At 40.4% G+C, this 26907-nt stretch overlaps 1 protein-coding gene across 2 annotated transcripts in view; it reads left to right on the top strand.

Annotated features, from left to right (window-relative positions):
• The window catches only part of LOC126095021 (thymidine phosphorylase-like), a 190002-nt gene that overhangs the window by 113001 nt on the left and 50094 nt on the right, over nt 1–26907 (top strand). For both annotated transcript variants that reach the window (XM_049909681.1, XM_049909680.1), the window contains exon 7: nt 8587–8749. In XM_049909681.1, coding sequence (XP_049765638.1) covers nt 8587–8749 — 163 coding nt within the window. The remainder of the gene's footprint in view (nt 1–8586; nt 8750–26907) is intronic.

Raw genomic sequence — 26907 nt, 5'->3', positions numbered from 1 at the left:
GTATCTCTGTGACACTTTCCCACAGATTAAACAAACCTGTGACCATTTGTGCTGCACTTCTATGCATACATTCAACATTCCCTGTTAGTCCTATCTGGCACTACTCCCACACACTTGAGCAATATTCTAGAACCAGTCACATGAGTAATTTGTAAGCAATCTCCTTTGTAGACTGATTGCACTTCCCCAGTATTCCACCCATAAACCAAAGTCATTCATCTGCCTTTCCGTATCCCTGCAAAGTGTTACCCAAATATTTGCACAAGTTGGCCTATTCCAACAGTGACTCACTGATATTATAGTCATGGGTTATTTTCTTTTTTCGTTTTGTGAAGTGCAGAATATTATATTTTTGAACATTTTGAAGCAAGTTGTCAATTTGTGCATCACTTTGAAATCATATCAATACCTGACAACTTCTTTCAGATAGCACTTCATTATAGATAACTGCATCATCTATAAAAAGCCTGATTTTACTATTAACATTGTCTGCATGGTCATTAATATACAACATGAACAGAAAGAGTCCCAACACACCTCCCTGAGACATACCCAAAGTTACTTCTGCATCTGATGATGGCTCTCCTTCCAAGATAACATGTTACATCCTCCCTACCAAAAAGTCCTTCAGTCACAAATTTCACTTACCCCTTAATGATCATACTTTTGATGATAAGCATAGGTATATTACTAAGAAATCAGGAAACACAGCATCTACCTGATTGCATTGATCCAAAGCTTTCAGTATATCACATGAGAAAAGTGCAAGTTGGGTTTCACATGATCGATGTTTTCAAAATCCATACTGGTTGGCATTGAGGAGGTCATTCTGTTCAAGATACCTTTTATGTTTGAGCTCAGAATATGTTCTACAATTCTACAAGAAATCAATCTCAAGGATAATAGATGGTAGTCTTGTGGATCACTTCTACTACACTTCTTGCAGGCATGTGTGACCTGTGCCTTTTTCCAGGAACTAAGCACAGATTTTTGTTTGAGGGATCTACAATATAATCTGACAGGGACACCATCAGGCTCTGGAACTTTGTTCAGTTGTAATGATTTCAGCTGTTTCTCAACACCAATGACAGTAGTACTTATTTCATTCATCTTTTCAGTGGTACAAGGATTAAATTGGGGCAATACTCCTGGGTTTCCCTTAGTGGAGATAAGGATTTCAGCTTTTGCTGTGCTACCATCAATTTCAGTTCCTGTCTCATTCACTATGATCTGGACACTAACTTTGGTGCCACTAACAGACTTTACACATGACCAGAATTTCTTTTGGTTCTGTGAAAGATTACTGGACAATATTCTGCTATGGTGGTCATTGAAGGCATCATGCATTGCTCTCTTGACAGCCAAAAGCATTTCATCCAGCATCTCTTTATCTATAGCTCTGTGCTTTGATTTACAGCTATTATTTCTTTAGAAGTTTCTTTACAGTGACTGTATACCATGGAGGTTCCCTCCCATTATTAACTGTTCTACTGGGTACATACCTATCCAGTGCATGGTTAACTATTCTTTTACTCTTGAACCAGAGTTCCTCAACATACTCCTGCCCTGTACTGAAAGTTTCAAATTCCTCATTGAGATGTGACACTACTGATTTTTTATCTAATTCACTAAATACATATATCTTTGTTTGTTTTAGTTGCCTTTGTACTTTGTTAATCATTGTTGTCACAACAGCATCATGGTCACTGATATCAGTATTGAAGTGGACAACCTCAAAGAGGTCGTGTCTATTAGTTACTATTAGATCCAATATATTTCCATAATGAGTGGGGTTGCTAACTATCTGTTCAAAGTAGTGTTCAGAGAAGGCATTTATTAAAGTTTCACAGGATGTCTTACTATGTCCATCACTAACAAAACTAATTTTCCCAATTAGTTGTTGGATGATTAAAGTCTCCACTTGTGTTTACATTATGATTGGGGAACTTATATACAAATGAACGGAGATTTTCTTTAAAGTTTTTGGTTACACAAGGGGATGAGTCTGGTGGACGATAGAAGTATTCACTTATAATTTTATGCCTACCCTGATACTGAATCTTGTCCAAACAATATCACATGCAGCTTCAGTTTCTACCTCAGTGGATTTGAGTTTCTTTTCTACTGTGACAAATACACCACCTTCATTTCCCATTTGTCTATCCTTTCAATATACACTTAAATGTTCCCCAAAAATCTCACTGTTATCAATTTAAGGTTTCAACCAGCTTTCTGTACCTAGTATTATGTGAGCTTTGCTGTTTTTCATGAGCATTGCAAATTCTGGCACTTTGTTGCAAATCCTTCGACAGTTTACCTTTAGGATTTAAATACTCTAGCATGTTGGAGGCATTTCTTTCGATCTTATACTGATACTTCTAGGTTTCCTACAGCTGTCATTATCTGGATTAGATGAAGAGTTGCCTAATCCAAAAAAATCAGCTGCCTGATTAGCAACCTCTGATGTGTAGTCCACACCTGACCCATTTAGGGGGACCCTACAGTTCTCAACCCTATGGTGCAAATCCAGGAAGTCACAGCTTAGCTTGTTACAGAACCTTCAAGATCTCTGGTTCAGTCATTCCACTCAACTCAGAACCAAAGGTCCACAATCAGTACTGGGGACAATGCTGCAGATTGTCAGCCTCATGGAAACTCCATGTGCAAGGCTGCTCTTGGCAGCCTTCTCTGCCAGTTGCTGGAATGACCCAAGAATGACCTCGGAGCCCTGATGATAGGCATCATTTGTTCCAACATGTGCCACAATCTGCAGTTGGTTTCGCCCTATTACCTAAATGGCTGCTGGAATAGCTTCTTCAACATGTTGAATGAGGCCCCCAGGCATACATGCTGAGTGCATCTGCTGCCCTTTCCTGTCCCTTGTTGCCTTTTCTCTAAAGGGTACCTTCACCCACCAAATGTTTGGAGTGTCAATGAGTAATAGATCCCTACCCTTTTGTGTTTTTGTACTCCTGACACTAGACAAAACAGGTCTTCCCAAAGCAGGTGATGTGAGTCCCACTGGCTCAGTTTCAGTGAAAGACAGCGCCTCAAACTTGTTGGTTAGGTGGATCAGTACAGCACCCTGAGTCCTCCATGGTCCCTGTCCGCCCTATACAGGATGTGTAGATATACCATTGAAATGCCACTCACAATCAAGTGGGTGAGTAATGACTGGTCCTGTACTTTCTGTAGAGGAGACAAGATGCACAGGAGAGAACAGTATCTGATGTATGTTTGGTACAGGTATCACAGTTACACAAATCTCAGGAGCTCTTCCAACATACTGATTTGCAGCAGCTGCCATTTTTTGACAGTAATCTGGGCGATTTCCAGCTGCATACTGATGTCAACCAACTTATCCTGTGTTCAAGAACAGCATTCACAGTGGGGCTGCATTTTGACTGGTGCAGTGTGTTACAAGGCAGTGAACAAATAACTTTAAATTAAGCCCACTGATTATCTTTTAATCTGTTGAGCTAAAAAGCAGCTAATTCCCTATAAAAATTGAAGAAAATTTACAAAACAAGATTTCTATTAATGCAACATAAAAACTTGTGAAAATTGCTAGTTTTCTAAAATATTTTCATGTTAATTATGATTGTTAGCAAATTCAAAAACAGAGTTAATGTATGATAAATGTTGGTAATATACAGGACTACTACTCCTTAAGGAAAACTAGATGTAACACAGTATTTTAGTTAGAAAATCTGCTACAGTAACTAAATCACAAATGCCAATTTGCTACAGATTGCTCATAGATTATGCAAAGGATAATGGTAGCTTCTGAAAATTCTCAAAAATTGCATGTTTATTTGCGTTGATATTCAATGAAGTTCAGGAGTGGTCTATTCTTTGGCAGAACTATAAAACATAAATACTGATTTGCTATGAAATAAATTACATATCCAAAACCGGTAACTTAGGAAAATATACTTTTGGAAGTGTCCAAAACTTGTCAAAATATGCTATTTCTCATGTAATAATATTATGAAAAGGAAAATTACAACTCACTATATAACGGAGATGCTGAGTTTTAGATGGATTTTCCACTGTTTGTCATGTAATTGTACAATGATATGGCCAGGAGAGCGGTGTGCTGACCACATGCCCCTCCATATCCACATCCAGTGACACCTGTGGGCTGAGGATGACATGGCGGACAGTCGCTACCTCTGGGTCTTCATGGCCTGTGCGTAGATTTAGTTTAATTGTACAATGAAATTAGAGAACTTTTGTTTTGAATGAGGATAGGTCTACTGTTCTCAAAAATTGTAATACAACTGATGATAACAGAACGAGTTTATCACGGCACACATGAATGTTCAAACTTTCACACTGTATCACAATACAGATACTGATACAATCAATGAAAGATTACACAGAAACTATGTGAATAGTAATGTATACAAATCTAGTTCATTAAATTGGAACATGATCTTGTGCATGCAGTCTCACACAAAGGAAAATTCCTAAGTTGGCTTTTATATACAGACTAACATACATATTGCATGGATTTTTCACTTAGCTGATTTTGATTTTGGTCATACATATGTCGGAATGACCTGTCCACTGCCATCCAAATAAATTACTACATGTGTACTGTTAGCTGCTGATGTGAAAGAGATTCTTCATGTCAGAATCAGTAAACACTTCATTCAATGGCACAGGGGGTTGGTTAAGGACAAATATTAGATTAATGCGTTTTATTTGAAAGTAAAACTGTCCTGACAGCTAGAACATTCAGAAGTCAAATGAAACTCAGTAAATAACAACAGAATGAAATATTATTTTTAGAGTAAGCACTCAAGTGTCATAGAATGCAGCACCTCTGGTGGAAGCACTCTAACAGCATTACAAAATTATACACAAAATCCACACAAATTGCTGTGCACTGTAGTGTCACTTCTGTGTGCTACACATGTACTGAATGGAAACAGACACTGCAGCCCACAAAACATGAAGAGGAAACGCAACTAGACCAATTGAAATTATTCACAGTAAATGGACCAGGCACTCCCCAAGTTCATATGATAATAAAAGCAACATTTTAAAATCTATTGATGACTTTACTAATTTTTACTGTGCGTATTTTCAAGAAAGAAAGTCAGAAGTCTGGCGTTCCTGATTGCAGGCTCCCAGGCTGAGCTGAGATGGTAGCCACTGTCACCTGGTGGTTGGTTAAGGACAAATATTAGATTAATGCATTTCATGTGAAACCCCAGTGGCATGTATCATATTGTTAACTCAAAGTGAATGCTCAAGTCTTCACAAAAAGTCTTAAGCTCATTCAATATATACTCTCACCCATCATCACAATAAAGACAACTGATTTTCAAATTAAAATGAGCTGTAGAGATTGCTTCAAAATTTTTGAAAAACCTTGAGACAAGGGCCGCAGATGGAGCAGAGAGAGACGGACGCTGAGACTTGAACCCCATGCACGTGTCCCCCCCCACCACCAGTCGATCCAGGCGCATCGGGCGATTCCACGGCTGCGTGATTGGCTGGTTGCGGGAAGTGGAGAGCAGTCCAGCAGAGATATAAGCCCGCAACTGATGATATCCCAACACTTCGCCTGAAGATGATGGAGACGCATTCCTTCGAAACGTTGCTATGAGATGACGATGCTACACAGCTGACAACCCGTGAAGACTTCATATATGAAATTCGCAGAGACAGTCTGCACCCTTCGGCATGAATTCACATTGGGTGTCATCCATCATCCACTTATTCCATTCCTCTCATACACACTGTAAATAGCTTATTTATCAAGACATCAAAAGGTTGTAATTGTGAAGTAAGTCCTCCTGGAATAATAGTAAGCTCAGTATTTCCCTATCTCAATTTCACTTTCACGTAATCTTTAAAATGACTATCAAACTGAACTAGCACAACAGAGACCTTTACTTCAATAAAGTACCTCTCCTTCTCTCCCACACTCTGTTAATCTATAATTTCATACTAACATCTGCCATCCAGTCCTTCTCATGTATGTGAATAACAATCCATGGTGGTATTTCAAAAGGTTTTGGCATTGTTTTGTGCTTGAAAATGGCCATTGGATTAAGTTTAGTACTATCTTCACAACATGAAAGGGTAACAGTGTAGTACATTTTCTCATGTCCACATGTTTTTGTAGTTACAGTTTTGGCAGCTTTCATGGCAACAGTTCTGTTACTTGGCACATCAAATGTCAGAAGAGTTTCATCTATATTCATGGTTTTATTTAGTTCCACACTAATTTTCTTTTGATGTTGAATAATAAAATAATGTAAAGATAATATTTTGTCTTCATTCTCTTGTGGAATTTTCTGAGATATTTTGGTTTTGGTTTGCATGCTAAGTCTATGACACTTCACAAACCTTTCAAAGTCTCTTAAGTTCCACTCTATTCCTAGCTTACGAGCATTTATGTGCATCATTTTTGTATCAATTCAAAAGCCATTTTGATAGTGTCCTCAAATCCGTTTCATGTAGTTTTTGCCATTTTGCATTCAGTCCTCTATTTGCTCATTCAGTCTTCCTCATTTTTTTCAGCTCTTCTTTACTAGCCTGCCACTAGAAAATGGCTTTTTCTTTTAGTGCAGGGCCAAAATGCCACCCAGCTACTCTATTTCCATATTATTCAGCATGTGATATTACTTTCAATTGATAGCCTGCACCATATGAATGCCTCATATTTTTCCATTACGAAACCAGCTACTAATGAAAATATGATACTGTTACCAGTAACACAAATCACTTTCAATTCAAGTTCACTGGCATTGTAGAGTGCAATGACACATCATAGGCTAGACAATGTTCTGGGTTTGTGATGGCACGGTGGGAGGGACACAGTATTAGCAAGCTTGTGTATCCCCACAACTAATGTTCATCGCATCAGTGCTCATAAAGTGCAGTTATGTCAGACTTTCTAGCCCTTTTAGAACATATCCCTCAAGTATATTTTCATTTATGCAACACGTCAGCTAGTAAGTAATACAGTCATCATATTTTCTATTGTAAAGAGCAGTATATATCACATACATTTGTACTGCCTGATAATTTAAAGATCTTCACTATATATAATATGACAGTGGACAAAACCCCAGAGCAAGTACATTTATTCAATTAAACTAATGAATCATAGCAATTTATGTCTTCTACTTTTGATGAACTGACATTAGTATTTGTGATAGCACTACCTATTGCCTCAACTAATTTAATAAAATAAACCATTGAACTACTGTAAAGAAACAAATATTTTATTTACCCTTGTAACTATGGCTTTACAATTAATTACCTTTCATGCATTTTCGTTTGTTAGTGGATTTCTCATTGCTTCTAGGATTGTGTGTGTGTGTGTGTGTGTGTGTGTGTGTGTGTGGAAAGGGGGGGTGTTATTACATCTAACAAATACATAATGTTGTTTTATGACTTACTTATAAAACCTTTGACGTTCACAGACTAATACGCCCAGTTCCTACCCGCACAAGTGTTATCAATGTAAAACAAGCCTCAAGCACCCACCCACCGCCACCTATTACAGTGTCACCTTTGAATGACTTTAAAGACAGATTAAAATTCACTGCACAGGTATCTATGTAGAGATGACATCCACTTAACTGGTATGATGCATGAAAGGACAAAAAGGAACTATCTGCCTTCTGGATTTTCCATACCGATTTGGCTAGCATGCTTAACACCACCATATGTCTCATGTGACATTGCTGCATGCTATACTACATGAGCCCTTTGAATCTTCTCATGCAGGACTACTTTCGCTGAATTCCAGAGATGGCAAACTGGCTTCTAAAATATCCTCCTTGCATCCCACCACCCTCAGAATTTAACCTCAATTTATATAATCTCCATTCTGTCCCGTACATCCAAATCCTGTGTAGCGTTTGTTAGCAATTTATCATTTTTTTACATATTCCCCTCCAAAAAGTACAACCCCTCCCACTTTCTCTTTTTTCCCTTCTTTCAATTCTTTAACTGCATCATTCTCTTCCTCTTCTCTTCCATCCTTATTTGTCACATTGTCTTTTGTATCATCTTTGAACTATAACTGGCACAATCCTTATAACAATTAGTAAAAAATAGCTATTCCATTCCTTGTTTTCCTTGTGCTTACTTTTGATAGTACTATTAGATTACATTCATCTCATGTATTTCACAATAATATCACTATGCATGTTTCTGATTAGTTATGTAAGATCAAACTTAGCATGTCTTTTACTTGTCTCAATATATCTGAAGATGTTCAGAGTATGACAAAACCAGTTATCACTGTAAATACAAATGTGACAATAACTGTAATTAAAATTTTAGAGTAATATTATTATCAACTGGGAAGTTATTGGAAGTACACTTTTTCAATAAGTAGAAATTACAGTATAGTTTCTGCAATCATGTAGTATCACTACAAGATGGAGACACTGTGATTCCTTTTCTGTTTCCTTTAAGAACAATACTGCTATAAATGTTTGACAGTCTGCTGAGGGTTATTTGGATGACAAAGTAGGTGTCATACATTTTGAATAACTAAACACATAGTATCTATGTTCAGTTTTTGATGATATTGTGTATTATGCTTTTCAGATTGAGGTTGCTGATGGCCTAGGAGTAAAGTGTCGAGTTGTACTGTCAAAAATGGATACACCTATTGGAAAGGCAGTTGGTAATGGACTAGAAGTTGCTGAGGCCATTGACTGCCTTAAGGGGAATGGGCCCTCAGACTTAAATGATCTTGTCACAACTCTTGGTAAGGGACAGTTTCTAAATGAATCTAAACATAAATATAATATATTTAATAAGCCAAAGTGATACTGTAAGTCACTTTGAAAACTAACATTTATACACTTCAAGAATACTAATAGAAATGATGCACCATAGAGGAATTATCTGAATGGGTTGGAAATTGGTGGATGTGATGTCCATGTACAAACAAATTATTACAATTTCAGAAAAATTGGATGATTTATTAAAAAGAAAGATCTTCATAAATTGAGCAACTCAATAATGCATTGGTCCACCTCTGGCCTTTATGAAATGTGTTATTTGGCTTGGTATTAGTTGAAAGAATTGCTGGATGCCCTCCTGAGGTACATCATGTCAAATTCTGTCCAGTTGGCATACTGCATCATCAAAATCCCAAGCTGACTAGAGGGTGCTGCCCATAATGCTTGAAACATTCCCAATTGGGGAGAGATCTGGAGCACTTGCTGGCCAAGGTAAGATTTGGAAAGCATGGAGACAAGCAATACAAACTCTCACCATATGTAGGAAGATATTACCTTGCTGAAATGTAAGCCCAGGATGGGTGTAGAATATCACTGTTCTGTGAGAATACCATGGATGACTACCAAAAGGATCCTGATATGAAAAGAAATGGCACCCCAGACCATCACTCCTGGTTGTTGGGCCATATGGCAGGTGACAGATAGGTTGGTATCCCATCACTGTCCAGAATGTATGCAGACACGTCTTCGATGTGGAACCTCATTGGCTGTAGTGATGAGTCCCACTAAATCTTTATGACCAGTGGAGACATGTCTGGAGATGCATCAGACATTGATGGGAATACCAACCTGACTGTTGCCGCGATATGGCCTGACATCCGGGAGTGGTGGTCTGGGTTGTAATTTCATTTCATAGCAGAATGCCTTTGGTGGTCATCTACAGCACCCTTAAAGCACAGTGGTACATTGATCATATTCTCCAACCTGTTTTGTTGCCTTTCATGACAAGCCATCCTGAGCTTACAATTAAGTAAGATGATGCCCCCCCCCCCCCCCCCCCACACACACACATGGTGAGAGAGTCTACTACTTGTCTTCGTGTTTGACAAACCCTACCTTGATCAGAAAGGTCTCCAGATCTCTCCCCAATTGAAAACATTAGAGCATTATGGCAAGGCCCTCAAACCAGCTCAGGGTTTTGACGATCTGGCACATCGACTGCACAGAATTTAGCACAATATCTCTCAGCAGAACATCTAACAACTCTGTTAATCAATTTGAAGCTGAATAACTGCTTTGTTTGTACAAGTACATGATGTCTACCGATTTCTGTCTCATTTGGATAATTCCTTTGTGGTTCTTTATTTTTTATTTTTTTTAAATTATTTTTAAGAGTATGTGTGTGATGATATACCAAAGAATTATCTGCTTTGCCGAACACTTCACTATTATTGTCCACACCAAACCTAATTAAATTTCTAACTAATCAGGATAAGTAAAACTATGGAACCTGAAAGCTTGTATTTTTAAATTCTGATGGGAATTAAACAAAGAGTCTTGTATTAACAATGCAATAAACTACAAGAATTCTGAATGAGTTAACACACAGAGGTAGTCAAATTTATTCTTTCATTAAGTCACTGGTACTCTGTTTAACTGTGAATAACGTAAGATATAAACAAACAATGGAAATCCTGAGTTCGAAAATGAACAGTATTACAAAAACGATAGATTGCTACACATCATAAAAATGACATGTTAAGTTGTAGACTGGTTCAATGAAAATTTCTGCTATGCATTAAGCTTTTGGCAAAAGCCTCCTTCAGAAAGGGAGGAAAACAAATACACATTCACACATACAGGCACCCCTCATGCACACACGAGTGCTATCCTGAGCTACTACAGCCAGAATGATGCAACTGAATTGAATAGAATCAGCAATCTGGAGTGGGGAAAAGAATCAGGAGGGATAATAGGGTATGAGTGGGGGAGACAAGTGAGTGCTGCCTGGTGGGGCATGCACAGACTAGATGGTGGCGGGAGGGGAGGTGTTGGGGGAGGTGGGGGTGGGAAGAAAATAGGGAGCGGAAAAGAGAAGGAGGAAAGACTGGAGGATGTGTTAGCAGAGAGCACTACATAATGAGGGTGAGGGAACATGAAGTGGAAGAAGGTGATATAACAAAGGGGCAGAAGCTCTTGAGTGGAGAGTGTAGGGACAGTAGATTACCATAGGTTCAAGCAGCGATAGCTTCAGGAGGAGAGAATGCAGTGTAATGATAATTCCCATCTGTGACATTCAGAAAACCTGGTGTTGATGGGGAGAATACAGATGGCAGGGGTTGAGAAGTAGACATTGTAATCTAGCATGTTATTTTCAGGTTGCACATTGTGCCACAGGGTGATCCACTTTGCTCTTTGCCACAGTCCTAGTGAGCAGTTGATTGGTAGTCATACCAATATAAAGCTGTGCAATGATTGCAGCAGAGCTGAGGGCTATTCACAAAGTGAGATCCGATTAGTCACAAAATGGAAATCACTAAAAAAATAAAAAATGTTTCATTTGCACCAGTTAGCTGTACCTTCCAGCTACTTCTCTCCATAGTTACCCCTCCAACTTTCCATTACCCTCATCATGGAAGGCAGCCACCTGTGTTTTCCACCAATTCTCTACACTTGTCTACAGCTCATTGTCTGTCCAAAATGTTGTTTTAAGAACCAGTAGCTCATGTGAGAAGAGATGAAAAACAGAGGGAACCAATTATGGGCTGATTGTGGGTGATCAAACACTCCCCATCAAAAATGTTGCAGGAGCACCTTCATTGCCCCTGCAGAGTGAGCCTGAGAACTGTCATGAACAAGAAAATGCAAGAAATTTGTTTTATGTTGGCTGCATCACATCAGGCAAAATCTCTCACCAGGCCCTCATACATGGTGGGAGACACTGCTGTTCTAGGCATCTTTACGTGTTCACTGTATGCTCAGAACTGAAAAGAGAGGCATGACGCAATTGACAGGTATACTAGAGGACTGCAAAACACATACATGAAAAGCTACATTGGAGCCTTGCTGCAGTTTCCATTTTATGCCCAATCAGATTTTATGAATAGCCCTTGTAAAACATGGCTGCTTTCACAGGTGGCCCAGTCTCAGACAGGGTATGATAAGCCTGTGACAGGACTGGGATGGAAGTGCTGGGTTGGTCTTGCATATTGGTGTCCCACAAGCATATGAGCCCAGTGGCAAGTGGTTGGGACTGGGGATGGCCTAGGAATGGATTAGCACATTATGGATGTTGGGTGGGTGATGGAACATCCCTTTAGGAGGGGTGAGAATGATCCTGAGTAGGATGTTCCTCATTTAAGGGGATGATTGTACATTTTCAAAGCCCTGATGAAGGATGTAGCTCAGTGGTGCCAGTCAGGGGTGGCAAGGGGTGACAAAGGGGCTGCTCCTTTGTAGCTGGTTCTTTGTGGCAGTGCAAGGATTGGGTTGGCACAAGAAATCTGTTTTCAGACTGGGTCTGTTTATAGTGTCTTTGTGAGACCTTTAGTATTCTGTAAAACAGCTGCAAAGGAGCCCCCCTTTGTCACCCGTTACCTCCCCAGACTGGAACCACTGAACCACACCCTTTGTCAGGACTTTGATTATGTATCATCATACCCTGAAATGAGGGATATCTTACCCAAAATCCTTCCCATAACTCCTAAAGTGCTATTGTGTCACGATCTTCCCTCCACAACATCTTAGTCCATCCACATGCCATTCCCAACCCCAACTCCTTGGCACTTGATTCATACCCCTGTGGAAGACCCAGGTGCATGACCCGCCCAATCCATGCATCCAGCACTTCATACTCGAGTCCTGTTAGAGGCTTCATCATATGTTTATTTATTAGCCATTCAGGATGTTTACCATGCAGTTGGCTTTGTCAGAATACATTTTACATATTTCATAAAAGTATAGTTGATACTAATTTTTACATTTTACATTATGCACACATATCGATACATCTTTTCACTAGTTAGTAATTTGTACATGTTACTCATATCGTCATTTTCATATACATAAATACATATAAATACATAAACTTCTTACTAATCAGACAATTTCAGCAGTAATCATTATATAGTTTACATTCAAGAATTAATTAAAAGGTTTTACACATTTAGTTAATGATACATACATTATTTCATTATTTATACATTCTTTCCAAATTACTTCCAATATATTTCTCTTCTTTCTGTGACTTCAGTTTAAAATAAATTTCCTCTGTTTTTGTGCTGTTTATACATAACTGGTTAACAATACACCACACCCTACATTTTTCAAAAAGTTCATTATTTTTGTTTACCACCTCTTGCATATTCTCACCTGTGGAGATCATGGTCATATCATCAGAATAGAAAACATTTTTGAGGCTATATAGTTTGAGAAGTCATTAACATAGATTAGTGGTTCCCAACAGGTGGTCTGCGGACCACCAGGGGTCCGTGAGCTATATCAGAGGGGTTCGCAAGATGCTATTAGAATAAAAAATATATTAAATATATTTTGTATGATAACAATTTTTTTGTTTTGGCTGCTTCCTGCATGAGCAGAGCTTTAGCTAATGCTAACTTCTGTGTCTAGCGTCTTCCTAGAGCCAACTGATACAAGCACACTCTAGCGCAAAACTAGAATTAGATAGAAGCAAATAGTTCTGCTGTATGCCATTAGACTGTGCGCATTGCCTCTTTGGAGCTGACAACTGACAGTTACTTTACATAAGCATTTCTGATGACAATTGGCTATTGTTAATTTATTTCCAGTGCTTTCACAGACCACGTTGTTTACATATTCAATATTCTGTGTTAAAACAGTTTTTTGCGGAAGCTACAGTTCGCCTAGTTAAAAATGGACTGTTGGTTAAAAAGTGGTTTGTTAAAACGAGAAAGGCCTACAGATGAAGAGGAAGATAATGCATTTAATGTTCTAGCAACTAAGTCAGTGACTCTTGAACTGAAGTTGTCAGTGTCCATTGAACGTAACCCTTCGAAGATCAGTGTTAAGCTTACTGGAAAAATTAGAATATATAACTCTGATTACTTGGAAATTCGTTTTATGTTCACTGTACCTGAGCAACAGCCTAAACCTAAATGTGTAATTTGCTATGAAAGCCTTTCAAATGAATGTATGAAACCAGCAAAACTCTGGCACCATCCTGAAACAAAGCACCCAGAGTACAAAAGTAAGTCATTAGATTTTTTCAAAAATAAATTAGGATAGTTGAAAACATCTCATAAAACGATTACCAAAGACTGTGGTGCAAATGTAAATGAAAATGCAGCTCTTGCATCTTACGAGGTGGCTCAGCTTGTTGCTAAATGTGAGAAAAACCACACAATTGCTGAAGAACTTATACTGCCATCAGCAGTAATACTTTGCAAGAGAATGTTAGGTGATTCAGCTACTAAGGTAATAGGAACTGTCCTACTCTCAAATAATACTGTTCCAAGATGAATTACTGATATGGCAATTAACATCGAAGAAACATTGCTGGCTAGACAGTACATGAGTGACATGTACGCAATATAATTGGATAAAAGTGCAGACATATAAAAAAAAGCTATAATGTTGTTTTTTGTGTGATTCTTATGGAGGACCAAGTGCTCGAAGATTTTCTTTTTTCATGCGAACTACTGTATACAACAGCAGATGATATTTTTACTGCATTAAATAATTATCTCAATGAACACGATGTCACCTGGAAAAAATGTGTAGGCTTGTCGACGGATGGAGCAAAATCAATGGCACTAAAAAAACTGGACTTCTAGCTTGTATCAAAGCAGTAGCCCCTGAGGTGAAATGGACTCACTGTTGTATCCATTGTGAAGCCTTAGTAGCCAAAAGATTGCCTGAACCTTTGCAAAAGATACTTAATGAAGTAGTTAAAATCATCAACTACATTAAAGCTTGACATCTGCAATCCAGATTATTTTCTTTGTTGTGTAAAGAGATCAGCAGTGAGCATGGGCAACTTCTTATTCATATGGAAGTAAAATGGCTTTTTCGAGGTAGGATCATGTCAAGATTTTTTGAACTTAGAGACGAGGTTCGTGTCTACCTTCCTGACACAAAGTATGCGGATTTTCTCACTAACTTCTCTTGACTTTGCTCAGTTGCGTACTTAGCTGATGTGTTTGAACATTTGAATGTGTTAAACTTGAGTTAAAAGGAAAAAATGTAGACTGTTCAAAGTTGAGGATAAGATAAGTGCTATGGCCAAAAAGTGTCAGATCTGAGTGTCAAGGATAGAAAACAAGTCACTAACTAACTTTTCTACTTTAAAACAATTCTTGGAGTCATCAGAGGAGAGTTTGCCTGGCCATATCAAGATCACTGTAGCCAAGCATCTACGCAGCCTAGCCACCACTTTTAGAGAGTATTTCCCTGAACCTGACCCTGATGACAGATGGATTCTAAATCACTTCAGCTGTGAAAAATAGACAAAATCCAAGACCACACTGAAGAAGAGCAAGATCAACTTGTGGATCTGTCCAGCTGTGGTACGATGATAAACATTTTCATTGGTGATAAAATTACAGGCTTCTTGGCATCAGCATTCAAGGACTACAAGAAACTTGGAGATAAGGCAATGGAAAAGATCCTTCCATTTGCAACCACGTATCGGTGTGAGCAAGCATTTTCTTCAATGTGTTTCATGAAAAACAAATATAGGAATCGGCTCGACATGCAGTCGGAATCCAGAGTGAAAGTTTCAAGTTTGGAACCTAATATTTCAGAAATAATGGACTCAAAGGTCAGATTGAACTCATCTCATTAAAAACTGAAAATTAAACCTAACTGTATACTGATGGAGTACTCTGTTGTTCAAAATGGTTCAAATGGCTCTGAGCACTATGGGACGTAACTTCTGAGGCCATCAGTCCCCTAGAACTTAGAACTACTTAAACCTAACTAACTAAGGACATCACACACATCCATGCCTGAGGCAGGATTCGAACCTGCGACTGTAGTGGTCGTGTGGTTCCAGACTGAATACTCTGTTGTAACTGTAATTTTTTTTTCCAAATAAATAATACCTTGTATGAAATTAGTGTTTTCTTATTTTTCACGCATGTCTACTCAATGCAATATCAAGTGTAGTACACTTGCAAGACCAATACACTCAGTTTTAATTTTTTCCTGTAATTTTCAGTTCATACTCCATTTTTATTTTTTAAGGAGTTTGTTATGCTAAACACCCAGATTTGAAGACAAAGATTTTGAGCAATAACCAAAAATTTAGCAATAACAATGATGGCTAAATTGAAAAAGTTTTAAGCTCAATATTTTTTCAATAATGAAATAGAAAACGTATAAAAAGACTCTTAATTTGGCTTTTTTAGTTACTTGATACTGTGATATGACAAGGTACCAATCATGCTCAATGATAGGGTCCTCAAGAAAATTTTGTTGGGAACCCCTGATGTACACTCCTGGAAATGGAAAAAAGAACACATTGACACCGGTGTGTCAGACCCACCATACTTGCTCCGGACACTGCGAGAGGGCTGTACAAGCAATGATCACACGCACGGCACAGCGGACACACCAGGAACCGCGGTGTTGGCCATCGAATGGCGCTAGCTGCGCAGCATTTGTGCACCGCCGCCGTCAGTGTCAGCCAGTTTGCCGTGGCATACGGAGCTCCATCGCAGTCTTTAACACTGGTAGCATGCCGCGACAGCGTGGACGTGAATCGTATGTGCAGCTGACGGACTTTGAGCGAGGGCGTATAGTGGGCATGCGGGAGGCCGGGTGGACGTACCGCCGAATTGCTCAACACGTGGGGCGTGAGGTCTCCACAGTACATCAGTGTTGTCGCCAGTGGTCGGCGAAAGGTGCACGTGCCCGTCGACCTGGGACCGGACCGCAGCGACACACGGATGCACGCCAAGACTGTAGGATCCTACGCAGTGCCGTAGGGGACCGCACCGCCACTTCCCAGCAAATTAGGGACACTGTTGCTCCTGGGGTATCGGCGAGGACCATTCGCAACCGTCTCCATGAAGCTGGGCTACGGTCCCGCACACTGTTAGGCCGTCTTCCACTCACGCCCCAACATCGTGCAGCCCGCCTCCAGTGGTGTCGCGACAGGCGTGAATGGAGGGACGAATGGAGACGTGTCGTCTTCAGCGATGAGAGTCGCTTCTGCCTTGGTGCCAATGATGGTCGTATGCGTGTTTGGCGCCGTGCAGGTGAGCGCCATAATCAGGACTGCATACGACCGAGGCACACAGGGCCGTCACCCGGCATCGTGGTGTGGGGAGCGATCTCCTACACTGGCCGTACACCACTGGTGATCGTCGAGGGGACACTGAATAGTGCACGGTACATCCAAACCGTCATCGAACCCATCATTCTACCATTCCTAGACCGGCAAGGGAACTTGCTGCTCCAAAAGGACAATGCACGTCCGCATGTATCCCGTGCCACCCAACGTGCTCTAGAAGGTGTAAGTCAACTACCCTGGCCAGCAAGATCTCCGGATCTGTCGCCCATTGAGCATGTTTGGGACTGGATGAAGCGTCGTCTCACGCGGTCTGCACGTCCAGCACAAACGCTGGTCCAACTGAGGCGCCAGGTGGAAATGGCATGGCAAGCCGTTCCACAGGACTACATCCAGCATCTCTACGATCGTCTCCATAGGAGAATAGCAGCCTGCATTGCTGCGAAAGGTGGATATACACTGTACTAGTGCTGACATTGTGCATGCTCTGTTGCCTGTGTCTATGTGCCTGTGGTTCTGTCAGTGTGATCATGTGATGTATCTGACCCCAGGAATGTGTCAATAAAGTTTCCCCTTCCTGGGACAATGAATTCACGGTGTTCTTATTTCAATTTCCAGGAGTGTAGATAATAAAGAGGAAAGGTCCAAGGATGGAGCCCTGTGGAATTCCTCTCTTAATTTTCATTAGATCTGACCTTTCATTGTTCTCATACACTAACTGTTGTCTGTTATTTATGTATGACTTAATCAAATTAAGTGGTTTGTCTGCAATACCACAATATTCTAATTTTTTAACAATTATCTCATGTGATACTGAATCAAATGCTTTGCTTAAGTATATTAGTGTTGCACAGGTGGTCAGTTTCCTTTCAAAAGTGTTGTGGATTTCAGTTATCAGACTTTCAATAGCTTTTATGGTTGGCTGATTAGTTCTAAATTCAAACTGTGTGTCATTAAGTAATTTAGTGCTCTCAAATACATGTAAATCTGTGTGTGAGAGCAGCTCTCTACAATTTTCGCCTGTATAGGGGCAACTGATATTGGTCTATAGTTATCTGGCATTCCTCTGTCACCCTTTTTGTATATGTGGAGTGTAACCATAATTCATCTCACCCCATCAGGGGCCAAGCCACCTGTGAAAGCAGCGTGTCATAAATCAGCTTTACCACAATCATTGCACAGATTTTTATATTGATTTGACTACCAGCCAGTTGTCCACTGCCAAACTGTTGCCAAGATTGAGGTGGATCACCCTGTGGCACAACATGCACCTGAGCATAAGCTGCTTCACAGACTGGGCCATTGGTTCCTCCCCTCCACCACCAGATTTTCTGAACTGCACAGATGGGTTATCATTACAACACATTCTCTGCTCCTTAAATCATCCTAGCCCCAACCTATGATAACCTACTGTCTCCATACCCTCCACCCGACAGTTTCCACCCCCTCTGTTGTATCACGTCCTCCAGTTCATGTCCCTGTGCCCTTAATGTGCACTGCTTCGTGCCAATGCAACCACTGGTCTTTTTCCTTTCTCCACTCCTCTCTTTTTCCATTCCTCATGCTCCCTCTCCCTCCCCCCCCCCCCCTCCCCATCACCATCTCCCCCGGCCATTTAACCTTCACCTGGTAGTCTTTTCTTGCCACCATCCAATCCCTGCACTGTTAGGCAGTGCTCACATCTCTTCCACCAACTGTAGCCTGCTATCCCTCCATCTTCCCAGATTGCTTCTCCTGTTCAATACAACTGCATGTGTGCATGAGGTGTGTATATTTGTGTCACTGTGTGTGTGTGTGTGTTTTATTTCCCTTCTGAAGAAGGCTTTGGCGAAAAGCACAGCATGTGACAGTCTGTTCTTTGTGCCTTTCTGCCATTCAGCAGCAATCTACCCTTATCATAGTACCTATCCTATCATAATAGAGGGGGCCTTGCCTCTGATGGGGTAGGATAAGCCTGTGAAAGGACTTGAACAGGAGGTGGTGGATGGGTTGATTGGCCAGGTCTTACACCCGAGTTTTCCATAGGGGTATGATCCTTGTGGAAAGCATTAGGGATTGGGAGTGGCATAGGGATTGATTAGGATTTTGTGAAGGTTGAGTAGGTGACACAACACCACTTTACGAGGGGTGCCAATGATCTCGGGTGGGACGTCCATCATTTCAGAGCATGATGTTGCATATGAAAAGTTATGAGTTTGGTTACTGTAGTCTGATAGTTCCTGTTACAGACCAGATGATTTGTTCTGGCATGCCTCCATCCTGACCTACCCACAAACCATTGACTTTACCATGGTGGGAGGCCTGCATCTTTCAGTGATACAGATAGCTGTACCATACATACAACTGTGATCGGAATACATCTGTGGAGAAGCTAGGTTAATGTGTAGTTCCTAAAGTGTGACAGCAGCCTTTCAGTAGTTGGAGGGACAACAGTGCATATGACTGACTGAAATGGCCTCGTAACAATAGCCAACATGGCCTTGCTATGTTACTATTGTGAATGGTTATATTTGCATGCAGCTCTGATGTATGGTTGAAAGATGATGGCACCCTCTTGGGTAAAGTGTTCCAGATGTAAAATAGTCACCTATTCAGATCTCCAAACAGGAGCTACTCAAGACCATGTTTCATCAGGGAAAAAAAAAACTAACATTTTGCCAGTCAGAGATCTCTTAATGAGGCAGGTAAGTTAGAGAATTTAGAAAGAGAAATGAGTTGGTTGAATGATGTTGGGGGGGGGGGGGGGGTAAGGGAAGTGACAGGAAGTAAAGGACTACTGGCAAGGTGAGTACAGATTACAAATACAAAATCAAGTGGGATAATGTAACTGTAGGTCTAATAAACTATAAGAAAATTGGAGTATGGGTAAGCTACCACAAGCAGCATAGCAAATTAAAAACCACATGAAGCCTACCCCTACCACATTAGTACAAGGCTACATGCCTAACAGCTCCACAGGTGACAAAGAGTGAAAGAATGTATAATAAGATAAAATAAGTTATTCAGGTTATTAAGAGAGTTGAAAATTTACTGGTGATGGGTGACAGGAATTCAGTAGTAGTTAAAGGAAGAGAAGAGAGAATAGTAGGAGAAGGGTTGGAAGAAAGGGATGAAAGATGAATTCATCTGGTATGATTTTGCACAGAGCATGATTTAATCATTGCTAATAGCTGTTGGTTTAAGAATCATGAAATAAGGTTCTGTATGTGGAAGAAGCCTTGGGGCACCAGAAAGTTCAAGATATATTGTATCAGGATAAGCAATGATTTTGAAACAATGCTTTATACTGAAAATCATTTTCGGGCCCAGATGTGAACTCTGACTATAATTTATTGGTTATTGACAGCAAATTAAAATGAAGAAACTGCAGAGTTGCTGAAAACTGAGAAGATGGTACCTTAATAAACAGAAAGGACCCTCCTGCAGGAGAGCTTCTGTAAAGTTTGGAAGGTAGGAGACGAGATACTGGCAGAAGTAAAGCTGTGAGTACCGGACGTGAGTCGTGCTTCGGTAGCTCAGTTGGTAGAGCACTTGCCCGCGAAAGGCAAAGGTCCCGAGTTCGAGTCTCGGTCGGGCACACAGTTTTAATCTGCCAAGAAGTTTCATATCAGCGCACACTCCACTGCAGAGTGAAAATCTCATTCTGGAGAATAGACAGTGTTTTGAAGAGAGATTATGAGATGAATATCAACCAAATTAAAACACTGCTAATGGAATTTAGTCAAATTAAATCAGGCAATGTGTAGGAAACTAGATTAAGAGATGAAACAGTAAAAGTAGTAGATGACTTCTGTAAATGGGGCAGAAAAACAAGTAAGTGACAATGGCTGATCCATAGATGATATAAATTCAGAGTGGCAGCTGAAAGGAAACTGTTTGTGGAAAAGAAAGGTTTGGCATCATTGGATGTAAATTTAAGTGTTAGGAAACCTTCTCTGAAGGTATTTTATCTGGAATGTAGCCTTGTACAGAAATGAAACACTGATGCTAAGCAATTCAAACAAAAAAGGAGTTGAAGATTTTTAAACATGGTGCTACAAAGTAATGTTGAAGATTAGATGGGTATATCAAATAACTAATGAAGAGATACTGAATCAGACTGGGCAGAACAGAGATGTATGGTACAACTTGACTAAAGGACTGGATTGTTTGGTAGATCATATCTGAGGTGTCAAGAAATCAGCAGCTTATTAATGGAAGGAACTGTGTGAGGAGGAAAATTTTAGAGTGAGGACAATGCTTGAATACAGTAAGCAGGTTCATTTGGACTCAAGTTGCAGTAGTTACATAGGCATGAAGAGGTGGCACAGGGTAGACCAGAATGGAGAACTTCATCAAATCAATCGCTGGACTAAGAACCTCATTAACAGCAACAAAATCAATAACAACTTACTGTTATTTATTTTATTTATTTAGATTACCAGTGATGACATAACTTCAGTAAACTGTAGAGATGCTCAAGAATCTTCAATAATGGCACCCAATGACTCAAGACCAGGGTGTTTACTAATCATGTCTGATTAGTGGATTTTTCCCTCTGCAGCACAAAAATCCATCATGTTGTCATCAGCCAATGTGAAACTCATCAGGGACACCATTTTTAATCCTGTTGTTTCAAGTATGGGTAGGTGTATGTCTGTCATGCTGAGGGATTGTTGCAAAGAACATAGTCCTTTGGGCAAAGAGCAGAAGATCTACAACTGAGTTTTGTAGGACCTTAGGTTTGTTACATAATAATGTGAAGCTAATTGTTACAATAAATTTTATTATGAAATGAAGTTACATTTACAGGTAGCAAGAAATCATCTTTTGACATTTTTACTTTGATTATGAGTAACATTCAGTACGTAAATACACACATAAAAAAAAGTTTTGCAGCACCTCAGTTCCCAGAACTCCTGAAGACAGACATTGACTCCGGATACTGTATCACAGACACAGTCCCTGTGACTGTTCTGAGATGTCACTAACCCCCCCCCCCACCTCCCCCCCCCCCCCCCAAAGATGTAAACAACCATGCATGAGCAGCACCTATTAGGCGGAAGGGGTCCGACAGCTGATCAGTTCCAGTCATTCCACCACGAAGGAGGTACACGGCTTGTGTTGTCTGTAGTTCAAACATGCCTAGATGGTCAATAATGCAGTTCAATCTCATCTGCATTGTTAGTTTGTGCCATGAAGGGCTCTCAACAAGGAAAGTGTCCAGGCATCTCGGAGTGAACCAAAACAATGTTGTTCGGACATGGAGGAGGTACAGAGAGACAGGAACCATCGATAACATGCCACACTCAGGCCACCCAATGGCTGTTACTGCAATGGATGACTGCTACCTACAGATTATGGCTTGGAAGAACCCTGACAGCAATGCCCCCATGTTGAATAACGCTTTTCATGCAGCCACGGGATGTCATGTTAAGACTCTTAACTTTGCGCAATAGGCTAAATGGTGTGCAACTTCACTCCCAATGTCCATGGCAAGGTCCATCTGTGCAACCATGACACCATGCAATGTGACACAGATGGGCCCAACAACATGCTGAATGGATTTCTCAGGATTGGCATCATGTTCTCTTCACAAATGAGTGTTGCATATGCCTTCAACCAGACAATCATCGGAGACGTCTTTGGAGGCAACCTGGTCAGGCCGAACGCCTTAGACACACTGTCCAGTGAGTGCAGAAAGGTGGAGGTCCCCTGCTGCTTTAGGGTGGTATTATGTGGGGCCAACATATACCACTGGCACTCATGGAAGGCACCGTAATTGCTGTACGATATGTGAATGCCATCCTCCGATCGATAGTGCAACCATATCAGCAGCATATTGGTGAGGCATTCATCTTCATGGATTACAATTCTCACCCCATTGTGCACATCTTGTGAATGACTTCCTTCAGGATAGTAACATTGTTTGACTAGAGTGGTCAGCATGTTGTCCAGATATGAACCCTATCGAACATGCCTATGAAAAGGGCTGTTTATGGGCAATGTGACCCATCAACCACTCTGAGGAATCCACACTGGATCACCATAGAGGAGTGGGACAGATTGGACCAACAGTGCTTTGATGAACTTGTGGATAGTATGCCACGAGAAATACAGGATGCATCAATACAAGAGGATGTGCTACAGGGTATGAGAGGTACCGGCATGTACAGCAATCTGGACCACCACCTCTGAAGGTCTCACTGCATGGTGGTACAACATGCAATGTGTGGTTTTCATGAACAATAAAAATGGCGGAAATGATGTTTATGTTGATCTCTATTCCAATTTTCTGTTCAGGTTCCAGAACTCTCTGAACTAAGGTGATGCAAAATTTGTTTTGATGTGTGTATTATGGCTAATTTATGAACATGGTGTGGAGTGTATAGGAAAGGTTAAAAGTATCTTGGTGACCCAGGGTATGAATGACTTATTGAAGTTTAGCACTAATAAAATAATAAAAAGATGCAGTGAACACATTGTAAAACTGCTAACATATTTATGCAATAGTTCACTGGCATCAAGGATTTTCCCTTCTTGTCTAAAAATTGCAAAATTGAAACTAATCGACAAAAGAGGAAACATAGAAGAAATTGGTAACTACAGGCCAATTGCCAAATTGTCTGGCTTGTCAAAAATTCTACAGAAAGTCTTCCACAAAATACTTACAGCCTTTGTGGAAAAATATCAAATCCTAGCCACAGCACAATTCGGATTTAGGAAGAACCACTCAACCAACAGTGCTATCTATGAATTCCTAAGTGAAATTTAGCAGAAAATGGACAGTGGTGATTGTATCACTGGTGTACGCCTTGACTTGTCAAAAGCATTTGATATTACTAAATCATGAAGCACTCATACAAAAATTAAATCGAGTAGGCATTAGAGGCACACATAATGACTAGGGCAGGTCATACCTTTGCAAATCGAAACAAACAGTGGAATACAAGACGCTGACTGCAACAAAATCACAAACCATTACTCAGATTACCAAGACACGAAATATGGTGTTCCCCAAGGATCAGTACTGGGACTAGTGCTGTTCCTCCAATATGTAAATGACCTGCAAACAAACATACAGTATTAAAATGCTTACCAGTTTGCTGACAACACAAGCTTTCTCATTACTGTAAAATCAGGAAACCTACTACAAGAAAACATAACGAAGGTAATTGATAGCATAGCAGAATGGTTCACATACAACAAGTTAATCATAAATGAAGGAAAAACTGTAGCAATCAACTTCCATAATGTCATACAAAACTGTAAATACCCAATTGACAAACAATGCTGTAAATCGAGTTGACCTGACAAAGTTTCTCAGGCTGTTGTTGCAGGATAATTTCAGGTGGGGAACTTGTATTGACATTACCAGCAAAAAGTTGAACACATCCTGCTATGTGATGAGGATTGTTGAAAGCTGCTGTAGTAAAGACTGCCTAAAATGTATGTGCTATGCAAGTGCCTAACCAATGTTGAAGTATGGAGTCATATTCTGGGGAGCTTCTTGTTGCACATCAAGCTATTTACAATGCAAAAAAAGAATCGTAAGAATCATAGAAGGTGCCAAACACAGAAAATTTCACAAGTCACTCTTCAGGAAACTGCAAATCCTCCCACTTCTCTGCCTCCATATATACGAAAACATAGTATTCATACAGCAGTATGTGACTGAAAAACCTGCACTCTTCCTCAAAAATGAAAGACGTATACACTCACAACACAAGGCAAAAAATGGATCTCCATGTACATCGTTCAAAAACGAAGCTCTGCCAAAATGGAGTATTTTGATGCATAATAATGGGCCAGTGTGCATAATAATGTACCAGTCTTATCCACTGAAACCATAGTAACATGATAAATGCAAATAATGTACCAATAATAAGTAGTGTAACCATAAGAGTTTAACAATAATATTGTATTAAATAATGTCCGACATATATGTTGTCTTCACGGGTTGTCAGTTGAGTAGCGTCGTTGTCTCGTAGCAACGTTTCAATGGAATGCGTATCCATCATCTTCAGGCAAAGTGTCGGGACATTGTCAGTCACGGGCTTATATCTCTGCTGGACCGCTCTCCGCTTCCCGTGGCTGGCCAATCACGCACCCGCAGAATCACCGATGCACCTGGATCGGCTGGTGCTGGGGTTCAAGTCCCGGCATCCATCTCTGTTTGGTCCGTCCGTAGCCCTTGGTGGAATGGAACGTTCTTCTCTGATTTTCCTGATTGCAGGCTGGGACTCGAACCCCGCGCACGCATCCCCTCCACCACCGGCCGATCCAGGCGCATCGGGCGCGTGATTAGCCTGCTATGGGAAGTAGAGAGCGGTCCAGCAGAGACATAAGCCTGCGACCGACGATGTCCTGACACTTCGCCTGAAGATGATGGAGACACATTCCATTGAAACATTGCTAAGAGACGACGACGCTACTCGGCTGACAACCTGTGAAGACTTCATATGAGAAATTCGCCAAGAAAACCTGCACTCACCTAATATGTCTGACATCTTATGTACATTATGTGTATCAACAAAGTCTCATGGACAAATAAATAAATTAAATAAACTGGAGAAGTTCTGTAACTCAAGATCTACATTCAGTTCCTGCAGATAATATGATAATATAGTAATAGTTCCTGCAGACTCTAGGAGATCATTATATGTGATAGCAGTACTACCACTGCATGCACAACATGGTGGTTATGACAATTTTCAGTATACTCTGTGCATTTTGTGTGATACATGTCAAATATAGGGTTAAGTGGTCTTAAAAGCTATTATGAAGAGGATAGATTGCTACTCACCATATAGGTAAGATGCTGAGTAACAGACAGGGACAACAAAAAGACTGCTATACACTTTACCTTTCAGCCAAAAGACCTTCTTCGAAAGTATAAAACTCATACATATTCACACAAGCACAACTCACACACACATTACCAATGTCTTTGGATGCTGTGGACTGAAAGTACAGTTAATGGGAAAAGGAATGTGCTGGTGTGGATGGTAAGGGGGAGGCTGGTGTTGGAAGGGACATCAGTGCAGGGGTGAGGGAAGGTGTAGTTCTGCTTGTGGGAGCATGCCGGGGCATGGTGGGGACAAGGTAGGGCTGATAGATACAGTTGGGTGGTTTGCAGTTTGAGGAGGGGGGAAGGGAGGAGTGGTAAAGGAGAGAAGTAGAAGAGGGGGAAAAAGACTACTTGTTGTGTTGGAGGAATAGAATACTATGGGAGTGCTGGAAGGGGAATCAGGGAAGGGGCTGTGTGAGTGAAGGTCAGGGACTTGTGAAGGTTGAGACTAATTGTGTTACAGGAATGTAGGATGTATTGCAGAGAGAACATAAACAGAATTCTCAAACACTTCTGTACACTTCAAATGGCATTAATTTTGGCGTACAGTGAAAACTCAGTTCTGAAATTTTTTGGGTCCGTTTATAATTTCTTGCATTTAATTAAAATTTATTAATTGGGATTGTTTTACAGGAATTTATTGGCTTCCTTTACTGTGTCCTCAGTTTTCAAAGTGAAGCTTGTGCATGTGTTATCAGTTTGTGTTCAGTGGCTTGCATTAACATGTCACTGTAGCTTTGCTTGACAGAAATTAAACCTACAGAATTTGTTATAATTTGAGAAATAGCAGCAGAAAAACTCAGGTGTCCTTACAATTTTCCCTTAGCAAAACATCCTTAAGGCCCACAACCCAGACATGCAGCATCCATTTCATTTGCATAACCTTTTGGATGCTGCAGATGCATTAACATACAATGTTCTACCTTTCCTCAGGTGCCATGCCTTTCCCACTGTGCTGCAGATTTTTTACTCATGCTGCCCAGTCAGTTCCCAAGTGCTTCTGACATGTCCACACATTTCCACTCAAGTGCATGTGTGCCGTCACTGTGTTAATGTACGATCATATTTCTCTCTTAACC

The sequence above is a fragment of the Schistocerca cancellata genome, chromosome 8 (genome assembly GCF_023864275.1).
Source record: "Schistocerca cancellata isolate TAMUIC-IGC-003103 chromosome 8, iqSchCanc2.1, whole genome shotgun sequence".
In the NCBI taxonomy this organism is placed as follows: Eukaryota; Metazoa; Arthropoda; class Insecta; order Orthoptera; family Acrididae; genus Schistocerca; species Schistocerca cancellata.
This window is presented reverse-complemented; position numbering and strand designations above follow the sequence as displayed.